A 12,743-nucleotide genomic window follows, 5' to 3' on the forward strand; every position below is an offset into this window, starting at 1 on the left:
TGTTTGTACCCTTTTTAATCAAGTTACGGCTGTCAGAATACTTCGGACTGGAGCTTCTGCTCTGCTGAGATCCTCTGAAGCCCTCTTGAGAATTCTGGCCAGTCTTAATCATTTAGGTCTCTGCTTCTACTAATGTAATTAAATGAGCCACTCAGTTGTGGCACAGACCCACCAGCAGAAGGGAGTACAGCATCCTAGCAAAGCAGACCAATGGTAAGTGGTCATTGTTCATTTTTACACTCACTCTGATTTTACTCTGTTCAGAGTTCAGTGCAGGGTGAATTCTATTTGAACGAGAGGATCACTATGTCCTACTCACTCTGGAGTACTCTGATGGGTACAGGTCATTACTGCCTCTTTTTGGTAGACTTACGTCTCTGCCATTTATTTTGTTAACATAATATAGCAGCAAAATTCATAATGATAATTCATCCAGAAATTAAAATTCTATCATCATTTATTCACCGTCAAAACTGAGATGTTCTTCAAAATATCTTTTGAGTTTTTTTATTTATTGATTTATTCCTTCAAAATTGTGTTAGGATTGTTACTTGCATGTCTCTGTAACACTTAAGATTTCATACACATATTGTCTATTGTTTTTTTATTTATTATATTTGTATATATTTTTATTATCTTTGTCTGTGCTGTGGAAGCTTCTGTCACCAAGACAAATTCCTCATGTGTACTGAAAGGTACATACTTGGCAATTAAGCTTATTCTGAATCTTATTCGTTTGTTATCATTAGTTAATGCATTAGATATAAAATTACAATGACTAATACCTAGTAATTTTTTATCAAAAGTTCATAACTTGATCTTCCAGTTAAACAACAAACTTCTCTCTGGTGACATGCTTGACCTATCCGATCATTTAGTCAGCTCATACCCCACCCCTTTCTTACAGTAAACTGAAAGTTCAATTCACATACAAAAGTCCCCACCCTGTACTTTTTTTCTTTTAGATAACTTGGGTGAACTTCACCAAAGGAATAAAAGATCCATTGCTACTTCTGTTACATTGCAACTTTAATATTGGCCTAGGTTAATAAATGCTATAAAAGTTTTTTATGTCATTGTTAGCTATATACCTGTATTAACTAAAGATGAGTTATTGTAAAGTGCTGAACATGTTTTTCCTTCCTTTATTTTTATTCCCTTGTTTTGACTCATTTGAGACCTGCACAACATTCTGAGGCAGCAAAGAAGAGGGAGTCTCTTCTTCTCCTGCTCTCCCTCTGCTACCTCCTCTTCCTTTCCCTCGCCATCATTTTTCTCTTCCTCCTCCACATCATCTTTTTTCCATTATGGACCCCTTTATTTTCTTTTTGTCTTTCTTGTCTCTTATTCCTCTTCTCCACTTTCTCTCGTTTTGATTGACAGATGCTGTCATTCCCAGCACTGGTGCCTCTACGACTTTGTCATTTTAAAGTGTTTTTTTTCACAGACAGCGAAAGCAAACGTTCAACATTGTTAATCTTTTCTGATTGACATGTCGTTTCCCTGCAGTTAAGAGCATGTTTGTTTGCATAGACTGAGATTTGTGTTTGAGTGTCTCATGCTTACTGTTTGCTGGACACTTTAGCGTAGATGGAGTCTAAGCCAGGATAACCTCTATGGATAACCTCTGACCTTGTGTGCTACTGCTATGTGGACTGAAAAATGGCTTGAGAACCAGGGAGCCACTTTTCCTTTTTTCGGTACAGATACTCCTTATCATTTTCCTCCCAGTGGACTTTGACCGTCTGGTGTTGAATGATGTTTTAGTTGCTCCGCCTTCCCTTTTTTTCTTTCCACTCTTCTCTCTACATTCACATGATCCAGAGCCATGGATAGTTGAGCTAAGGCCTCATCCACACTACTGCGTTTTAGTTTAGAAACAGAGAATTAAAACGAATATGATCTCCGTCCACACCAGCGTTTTAGCTGCGTATTAGAATTGATCTCCGTCCACATTAAAACGACTGAAAACGCGGATCACGTGACCATTCACCAACACTGGGCATGCGCGTGCCGGTGTAAACACAACTTCATTCATAAAATTATCCCACCATGCGCTGGTTCTTCCCGGGTTAACCCAAAACCGACGCTCCATGTACGGTCGATACCGCCGCTGCACACGGGAATTGTCACAGATCGCTCGAATAATAGCTTGCCTCCGGCGCATGTAGGCAGTTAGCATTGTAAAATGCAGAATTTACTTGCACAACAGATGCTAGCAAAGATATACGCCATGACTGATGACACCCAATCATAGATCCGAGCGTGAGCCTCTACTACGTCATCGTTTCTAAAGTCCTCCGTTTTGACCTCCAGAGATTCAAAACGAAAAACGGGTCGGCAGCGTATCTAAACTTCTCCGTTTTGGGTCTCCGTTTTTGCCGTTTTAGTCTGGACGGGAGGTGCAAACGTAGCAAAAGGTCTCCGTTTTTAAACGAAAATGCAGTAGTGTGGATGGGTGTGTTTTTGATTCAGACCTCTCTCTGTTGGTTACATGTGCAGGTTAATGTCAAGATAAGACCTGCCTTTTCTCATTAACGTTAACAGATTTCTCACAGAAACTTCTAGAAATAATCATTAGCGGTGATGGTATGAGGATCAGAATGCATGTTAACTAGGCACCTTAAGGGTTGAGTTCAAAACCACCCGCTTGATTGACTAGGGGTGGACAGGATGATTGGGGATCATAATTGTTAGTCATTCCATAAAGTTTGCAGCCTACCATCTGATTTTTCACCAGTATTTGTATTAACCATAGACCCAACAAATCTGCTCTTATCCAAACCTTTTGAATGTTTAATTGATCACCTTGTACTTTACCCAAAAATGAAAATTGTCATTATGTGCTCGCTCTCATGTCATTCCAAAGTCTTTTGTTCATCTTTGAAACACAAATGAAAAAGGTTTGTGTGTGTGTGTGTGTTTCGAAGATGATCAAAAGTCTTATGGGTCTGAACAACATAAGGTTGAGTAATGATGACAGACTTTTCCTTTGTTTCCTTTTTTTAGCCAACTATCCCTTAAAACTGAACACTTGTTGCTCTTTTTACTGACTACATCAGAGAAAACACTGGTGCACTTAAAGGTGTTCTGGATATCTCATGTTCATATTTGCTCTTCCCAGCGGAGGTTTACTGCTGCTGTATCTGTATCGGATTTGCTCGTCGTTCACATTTATGACCGGTCACTTGAGCCCTATTTGCTGCGGTTCAAATCACGACTCACATACCAGCCCATTGTGACTCATCCCATGTTTAGAAGACATTTTTATTAACATGCAACCCGAAGCTGTACTCTACCAGATAACTGCATAGGCATTTTCGAATATAGGTCAGGCAATCTGTATATTTAACTATAGATACTTTGGCCTCATTTTCTCTCTTCCTCCCTTCTAGTTTGTTTTAGCAAAGTGGGGTTGTTGTTATTTCTTTCTTTACTAGGCTGATCTCTCTTTTCTATGCTGGTTATTATCAATGTTATCATTATTCAGGCTTAAGCTCAACTGACTTTGGCCTGCATGAGCCTCTGGGGCTGATAGTTCCAGAACGCACTAAACAACATTGAGAGCCAGAGGGCAGCCAGAGGTGAGAGGAGAACTAATGAGAAAAGGAGTGCGAGGAGAAGGCAAGGATGAATTAATAGTGGCAGTGATGGCACAAAGAGGAAAAAAAAAACAATTCAGCATTAGTGACTAGAGAACACAAAACTAACCGACTTAGAGGTTAAGAACGGTATCCTTTCATCTTAGTTTTACATAGCAGCTCATTCGCATCGACTTCATGAAGTCATAATGAATAATTATACTCTATTGGCTGGTTATTCACAAGCCGTTTGTAGATGGCTACTAGGTTACTAGGGCATAGGTAACTAGATCATTACATAACAAACTCCCCACCAGAGCATTTTTAGATTTATTGCACGAGTAAAGTGGCAAATCAAACCTTGTTTTTCCAGAACACTGCCAGAAAGTGCAACAAGTCTAAGGGGAGAAAAGAACAACACGGCAGTCAATTCCCAACACCCCCAGGCTATTAACGAGAAAAGTTATTCCTGCTATGTTCCAAACAAACAAGTACGACGGTCGGAATAACTGTTATAAGCCCTTATCCAAACGGCCCAGAGAGGAGAGAGATAGTGTGAACGAGGGGTGACGCTGAGGCTGTGAGGGAAACGAGAGCAACACATCAATGTGCAACGTCATGTTTTCTTTTTTTGCTCCCTTTCTCTCCATCATTCTTTCTTTTAGAAGAATGAGAGGAAGTGATAATCCAGCGCCCGCACGCCCCCATGCCCCAGCTCCTCTCTAGCGTGGCCCTCTGTTTGTTCAGAAAGGGGCCGATAACACTGTCGGGGGTCACGCCGAGGTCAAAGAGAGAGACCGAGTGGAAGTTCATTGGGAGGTGAAGGCGGAGCGGAGAGGCAGAGCGGAAAGGTGAAACCCAGGTCATGGACGAGTTTGACACACTAGCTAGCGCTATGTGGAATGCAAGTGCATTCAGATTACAAATGACAGCGGCAAAACCTGGCCTATTTTTCTCTCTCTCCTCTCCTCTCCTCTCCTCAGCCTTCCTCCCTTGGTGGGTTTGTATAGACCATGCTAGCGGGAAGAAGAGAAAGGAAAAAACAAGATATGTATGCAAATCCAGAAATCACTTATCTCACGCAGGTGCTTATCTGCCATCGCACAGGGTGTGCGTGTGTGCATTGTTTCATGAGAAGTTTTGTTTGAAAATACAGGTGGTTGAATTTGTTGTTTATTAACATTTTGATTTCAGTTGGACTAAAACAATACTTGCTCACGAAAATGCTTTAGTCTGACTGCTGGTCTTTTCTTTTCTTCTTTTTTTGAAAAGGCGAAATAAAGCTGCGATCATTTACTGTTGTTCACCGAATTTTTGCTGGCAAAATTCAGTCGCTTCAGTAATAATCCACACAATCATGAATTCTCCATGCAGGTTGCGCTATGGGTTCAAGTTGGTCACTCAGATTGACCCAACAGAAAGTTGTTTGGTTTGAAAGATAATTCCGAATGAATTGTGCTTTATGTACCGCTACACTATTGACAATAGACAGTAGTCCTTTTTTGCTGTTGAAATTTTGCCCGACACCTTAGCAGAACTTGATAATGCATTTATAGAGTGGCTTCATCAGCTTTGTGCACTTATTTGCACATGTGCACATATTTGACATATAATTAATAAAAAAGACAGATTAAGACTGTAGCTCGACTTCATAAAAACCTGCTGTAGCTCAAAAACAGTGCATTTAACATAAAGACATTTCTTGCTTTCCTGGATGCTTTTCCCTTTTGCACACATAGGCATATATGGTTTCATGTGTCCTTTATGTGTGTTTACGGTTGAATACAGAGGTTGTTGTGTATTCATTTGCCTTTTTTTTTTTTTTTTTTCTGTTGGCAAGTTCTGATGACATGTTTGATTGTGTTTGTTTGCATTCCCAGCACTGAATCTGCGTCTAAATGTGTGTGTGTGTTTGTGCGAGTGGGTTTGTTTGGGAGGGAGGAATGTGCTCTGTTGTTTATTGAGCCAGTGCTGAGGGGTGCATTTTTGGCCAGGCTCCAGCAAGGTCAGTAGCTGGCCGGGTCAATCACGGGTCATTACCGGCCCATTATCGGGTCAGGTCCGGGTCAGAAAGAGCCCTGCATTCAGGGTGAAAGAGTGTAAATGGCTGTTCTCTCTTTAACCTCTCTCCATTCTCCTCTAATCCCCTGCTTTGTCATGTTGCTTTCCCCTGTGTCTCCTCTATAATCTCATTTAAGAGGCCCTGCTCACTTATGTAACATTGGGAGAAGTGAACTGGCCTGATCTAACAAGGGCCAGTGATGGTGTTTAATGAACTTTAATGATCTCTCTTTGTCTTGTCTTTCCCGCACCACCACCATCCTGGTTTTAGTTACTGGATCTCTTCACTCAGTGGGACTGGTCCACGTATCTGGCTGACTACGGCCGACCCACCTGCAAGTACCTGCGAGTCAATCCTCACACGGCTCTGGCCCTCCTAGAGAAGTGAGTCTCACACTGATCTCTTTCTCCTCTCATCTCTCGCTCATCAAACCACATGCACTTACTTTAAGACATCTGATCAGATGCAAACAGGTTTTTTTCTCTTTCTCTCATTATCTTATGTGTTACTCATGAGTAGGATTTCTCGATCGTAAGTATTCTGCATTTTGTTGATGTGCCCTTACATTGGTGATTTTCATGAAATTTCCAGGTTATATTTTACCTCCCAAAATAAGAATAGGAAACAATATTTTACATAAAGAAAATAAATGGGTTTTCGTGTTTTGTGGGGACATTGCATAGACATAATGATTTTATACTGTATAAACTGTACATTATATTCTATCCCCAAACCCTAAATCTACCCATGACTTACCCAAGAATTTCACTTAGACACGGTTTCCTCATGGGGACCAAAAAATGTGCCCACAAGGACTTCAGATATTGCTATCTTTGTGAGGGCATTTTTCCCATAACGTAGGGAATACCTGAACCACACACACACACAACAATAATAGTAATACATTATATATGTTTTGTTTTGTTTTATTTCTTTTAATTTAGGTGTAAAATACGACCTGGACATTTCTTACAAGTTTTTTATAATCACTCACATGATCAGTGTGTAATCAGTGTATGCTTGCAGGGTTTGGTTCACTTTATGATTTTGCTGTATGTTATGTACAAGAAAGAGTGTCAATGTTAGTGTTTGCATGCTGTTTATTAAAACTCAGTACATGTTTGCAGAATGTATGCATTCCTCAATGTTGTGTGTGTGTATGTTTGCTAGACTTGTGACCTCGATCACTTCAGCTTTCTTCTGTCGCTCTCGGTTTCGTTCCCTCCCTCCTTCCCTCTTCTGTCTGTCCTCTTGTATCTTTGATATAAAACAGCAGTGGATTGGTATTACACAACACCCCCCACCCCCTGCACTTACCTCAGCCTTACCCTCTTACCCCTCTTTCTCAGTGAAAGTGATCTGTATTATTTAGCCTGGCCAGAGTTAGCACACTACTAAGCACGAATACTGTGTGTGTGTGTCTGTCTGTCTGTGTCTGTGTGTTGAATCAGAGCACAACCTGTTCGCTGAAGAGAAAAATTGGAGTGTACTTAAAAAGAAAAGGCTTTTTAGTTACTTAGAGAGGGGAAATGAAGATTAAATATAAGAATATGAGTTTTAGTTTGTTTAAAAAACCTCATCCAATAAAATCATGATTGTTTGTAAGTGGAGGAAGCATCTGAACTGAGGAAGTGAAGTCAGGGAAGCAGTGATGTGGTTGTGTATCACCTCATTGCAGGGATGGGCAATATATTTTACTGGTACTGGTTAAATGTCCCATTTTTGTACATCCAGAAGAGGAAAAATATAAAATAGAAATGCACTAAACTCAGTCTGATGTGGGTAGTTTTTAATAAAAAACATTAAATATATTGTCTCATTAATTAATATTAGTTTAGAATATAGACAAATCTTATATTAGGTTAATTGTCTAGATTGGCAATATGTTTAATCTGCAATTTGCCAATTCTATAATTCAAAGCGACATCAAAAACCACAAATCCCTTTAGTCAAATCAGCTTAGGTTCATAAACATTGTTCAGATTACATAATTGTTAGAGTTTCTGTTGAATAAACTAATCTCTTTCTTTGTATCAACTTAATTTTTTTTGTTTAAATGAACTCAAAATCTTTAGGCAACCAGGTAAGGCTACTTTACGTTGAACCAACAAATCATTTTCACAGTGTGATTGTGTCTTTAATCATTTCTGTGCATTATGTTAATCTAATACCACATCCACAATAATACGTTTTAATAAAAAAAATTAATTTTCAAGTGTCTTCATGTTCTGTTTTCGCTGGAGGAAAACAATAGTGTGATGAGGAGTGAACGCAGCGAAAAATTTACAGTGGAACCTGGTACCGGCAACATGTGAGAAGTGCATATGCAAGTGAGGGTACGCTACGGCTTAAAATATAGAAGTGCCTGTACTGCGTACCAGTATGTACCGGCCCACTTCGAGCACTGGTTATGACCCAGAAATGTCCTACAAGCTGTTCTGATGGGGTCATAGCAGGGAAGAAAAATGCAAAAAAAAAGCACTTTAAGTTTAGAGCAACACAAATATGGTTTCTACCTGGATATGGTTTTGTAAATGCTTAATAAAAATGCCGTTTAAAAGTTGCATGTTGCAATTTTAATTTATTTTACTACATTTTTAAATATGAAAATGAATAGACTGTTGTGAATGTCAATTTCAAAAGTTCTAGTTCTCCATAGCAGCTATCCACATAAGGCCAGTGCCGTCATCGTCAAAAACATGGAGCAAAATTACACAAGGTAGAAAAAAGTAAGGGTTCAGTTGCAGGTAGAATAAACATGGTTTGTGCCAACTACAATGTTTTGTGCAATGAGTTATCGGCAACCGAGAACAGTCTGTCGTTTTAATCATTTAATCAACAATTTGGCTTTTTGGTCAGGTCGATGGTCAGTGTAAAATCCTTGCCTGAAGCAAAACCAGTTGAGAATCACTTCTCTAATACTCTGTCCGCCTCCATCTCCACTTGTTTGTTGAACTCCAGAAGCGAGTCACAAACTCTCATGCTCAACAAAGCAAGCATTCCTCACTAGGCGGTGGTGATTCTTATCACCATGGTAATCACAGGCGGCTCTCTGTAAAAAAGCAGTGATGCACACTATGGCAATACAGATATGTGTCCGTGGTGATGGCTATCTCGCCTAATAACATTTAGTGAATAAGACTCGCAGGATGAGTTGATAGAAAAAGAACGATTGGATTCGTGGCTGGTGGTGATCATGAAATTGCTTCTGTAACAGAGTGACTCTTTCTTTCACAATATTTGTAACTTGCATTGTGTTTGAAAGGTCTGGAAATTTTAATTAAATGTTTTTTTTTTTTAACAAAGTTTAGTTTTGCCATTTTCTACCCACTGTCTAACCCTAAACAGGCTGTTTTTGCCAGTGTACCTTTAAAGAAACTAATTTTATTCAGCAAGGATGCATTAAATTAAAGGAGATCTGTGCATTAGTGTGAATACAGCTTATTAGATCTCCCGCTGTCTATGATGTCATCAGTAAATCTGTGAAAGAGAAAAATCATCAGCTCTTGAATGGAGAACGTTCAGTTCTCAATTCTTAACATAAAATTGTTTTAATTTATATTTTTAATTTGTAAAAAGTTCATATAATTACAAATGTAATAAAAAGGACTTTCAAGTCAGTAAACTAATTAATTAATAATAATAAATCGTTTTGGAATCGGATCGTGACTCTCGGAATCGGATTCGATCATGAGGTGCCTAAAAATTCCCACCCCTATTAAGCAGTTTTCAAAATTGATAAGGAGTAAGGAATGATTCTTGATCAGCAAATCATCATATTAGAATGATTTCTGAAGGGCCATGTGACACTGAAGACTGAAGTAATGGCTGCTGAAAATTCACAGGAATAAATTACATTTTAAAATGCATTAAAATAGAGAACAACTATTTTAAATTGACAATATTACAGTTGACTTTGATCAAATAAATGCAGCCTTGGTTAGCATGAGACTTTTAAAAGCATGTAAATGATGTCTGTTTACATTTTTGTTTTCATTGATGATTTGCTGTTTTGTTTTTCAGTATCAAACGAGCAAGGAAAATCCTGTTTTTCATGATATGCCGCCTTTTAAAAGCGGAGGACTACAGACTATGCAGAATAAAAGAATGTGTTTTTTTTCAATGCCTTAATGATGATGGGTCACTTCAGTATTTTGTCAAACTCTGGTGCCTAGCTCTGCCACGGTTTGGCCGGTTGCGAATGAGAGGAATGTGCATGCATTGGCTCAGTGATCTCCAAGCTACTGAGAATGAGCGTTTGGCACAAGCGGCAGGAAAGTGAGCAGGATCATTAGAACCTCCATGCAAGTCTGCTCCAAGGTTCCTGCATGGAAGCACCATTTGGAATGTCTTTCTTGACCACACAATGGTAGTCTCAGTTAAAGTCTGTGCCCTTCCTTGAGCTCTTTAGTGGTACAGCACCCTGTGACCAACATTACATTTGAGTTTAAGTGGCCACCCTGTCTCATCATATTCCTTGGCTAGTTTTCATATGAGTGACGAATATGGAAAGGTTATGTTTTAGTGAAGCCATCCTACTCTTTCATTTTCTGTATTCTACTTTTACATACTCTGTACTCTCTTTGTTTTCATTTTATGAGCATTTCACACTGAGGATACAGTACATGAAAGTCTAAACTATCAAAGTGAAAAAACCCAATCTTTTGCATCTTCCTTTTTTCTGTTTTTTGTAATCTAATGATCTGATATGCTTAATTCATTGTGTGCAGGATGAAGGACACCAGCCGCAAGAACAACATGTTCGCTCAGTTCCGTAAAAACGAACGGGACAAGCAGAAGCTTATAGACACTGTTGTCAAACAGCTGAAAAATCTCATCGCCACCAACCAAGCCTGAGAAAGCCAACGCATCAACAGACGGCCCACGTCCTGATGATTTGCCACCATCAGAGCGTGTAGACTACGCTTGCACATCTACATTAGTTGGGTATATTGTTCTTTTAACACAAAGACACTTGGACTGACACATACACATAGTAATGCTCCTCTCTGAAAGGTGCACCTGCTAAACCATCCCGTGCCTGTGTGATATTGTGTCCATGTCTTCCTGTGTACTAACTGAACACAAAGGACACCAAATCACATTTTGTTCTTTAAAACTGGTTTTTGTTGTGTTTTATTCTCTTGTATTGTTCTTTTGTCACACTAACTTCCTGTCTCACAATTTGAATTGCCTTTACAACAGTTCTAAAGTATTATTTATCTTATTTTTGAATTTGACAACTACAGTTGCACTGTAGTGTGGATATTACTTAAATTGCTGCAAAGTTAAAGGAAATTGGAACACTAACTATGCTTGAATATTGCTGTCATAATTTGTCAAGGGATGGTCCACCCATAAATTACATTTCTGTCATTATTATGTTACAAACCTGTATGACTTTCTTTCCTCTGTGGAACACAAAAGAAGATACTTTGAGAAATGTCTCAGTATCCTTTTCCCCCCATGGGAATCAAAACTGTTTGTTTACCAACCATCTTCAAAATATTTTCTGTTGTGTTCTGCAGAAGAAAAAGTCACACAGGTTTGGAACAGCATGATGGTGAATGATTGATGACAGAATTTTCATTTTGGGTGAACTATCCCTTTAATATCTGTGAGAAGATAAATGAATATTCTCACAGATGGGTCAAGGGTTCATGTGAGTGCAGATTTTTTTTTTTGCCGTTCTCAATACAGGGAATCCAGTTACTGACCTTGTTAAATATTTAATGCATAGTAATTGTATACTAGACATACTCCAGCTTTAGCCTGTTACAGCCAAGACGTAGATTATATTTTAATACCTTAAAGAATGACAGTTGTGTGGCAGCTTTGGAAACGATTAGTTTACTATTGTCACAAAAATTACCAGATTAAGGTTAAGTTGTTTTTGATTGGACTTCCATTGTGCAGAATAGAGGCTTAAGTTTCTTGTATTCATTGATTGCAAATATAGCATTCAATGCGAGAACTGACTGAAGATGTGTAAGGCCTGGAACCTACTATAATGTCTTAGAGATAAAGACATTATACAAGAGCAGGCGTAAACGGTCCAGAGTTTGTACACCGCTGTACATTTAAAACTAATATTAAATGGCTCTTTGAATTTAAACGGTGACGTCTTGCCATAACTTTTATATTTTCCCTGATAGGAATGAGGGTGCAATATTATATTCTCTCTTCAAATTGAACTGAGGGATTGTTTTGTTTGTTTTTGTTTAACGGGAGTTTTCTTTTTCTTTCATTTTTCTTTTTACTGGCACAAAAGATGTATGTTTGAAGCCTGTCCCTTACAGTAGGTGCAAAATTATTAAACTATAAAGGGAATTCTTCAGTTTTAGGGACAGGACAAGCACTACATAAGCAGTTTTCTGGATTCAGCTCTTCTTGTCTGTGCCTTGACTTTTTTTATTTTTATGCCAATATTTGATTCATGTGTTTTCCGCACAGCACCTGGCCTTGGACGTGTGACCAGGGAATGGATGTGCATTGGTGTATGAGAGTGAGCGTGCATGAGAACATTCAGCCTTTGCAGACAGCTCTGATTGTAGAGAACATATAGAGAGAGAGAGAGATGCACTGTACAGATTGTTATATTAAACCACTAATGAATATTACAATACTAATAAATTCTGCAAATGCCAACAAATATGTAATAAATCGAGACTGTGTACTTTTATTTTGCATCTGCACATCAGTTGGCACAAAATAGCGGAATTGCAGAATGGAAACATGTGACATGGTCGCAACATGGAACCCGTGTGTTCCACATGAGCGCCTTGCCAATAGATCAGTGTTCTTTTAGTAGACCATTATAGTATTTAATAATACCTTGAATCAGCTTTTAAGTTGTCTTTTTAGTTTTAGTAATTTTATGTGGTTTTATAATTGTATTTGTTTTTTTTATATCTCTACTTAGCTTTATATCTATTTCAGTTTTAGTAATTTTAGCATTTCAACTTGTTTGTATTTTTTTATTTTCTTATTTAATTTAGTTGCCAAGATAACATTTCTAATTTTTAAGCTTTTCATCGAATATTTATATTTATATTTTAAATTTAATTTATTTCAATTAATGAAGATTATTTGTAATAGTT

At 38.4% G+C, this 12,743-nt stretch overlaps 1 protein-coding gene across 3 annotated transcripts in view; it reads left to right on the forward strand.

Moving 5' to 3' along the window:
• The window catches only part of exoc6b (exocyst complex component 6B), a 95,975-nt gene extending 83,652 nt beyond the window's left edge, over positions 1 to 12,323 (forward strand). For 2 of the 3 annotated variants that reach the window (XM_084403439.1, XM_084403440.1), the window contains exons 21-22: positions 5,914 to 6,026; positions 10,374 to 12,323. In XM_084403439.1, the coding sequence (XP_084259565.1) occupies positions 5,914 to 6,026; positions 10,374 to 10,500 (240 nt within the window). In that variant the 3' untranslated portion in view covers positions 10,501 to 12,323. The remainder of the gene's footprint in view (positions 1 to 5,913; positions 6,027 to 10,373) is intronic. The other variant, XM_084403438.1, reaches the window with a different exon arrangement.
• Positions 12,324 to 12,743: the final 420 nt, after the last annotated feature.

Source organism: Rutilus rutilus, assembly GCF_951802725.1.
Source record: "Rutilus rutilus genome assembly, chromosome: 3".
Lineage (NCBI taxonomy): Eukaryota > Metazoa > Chordata > Actinopteri > Cypriniformes > Leuciscidae > Rutilus > Rutilus rutilus.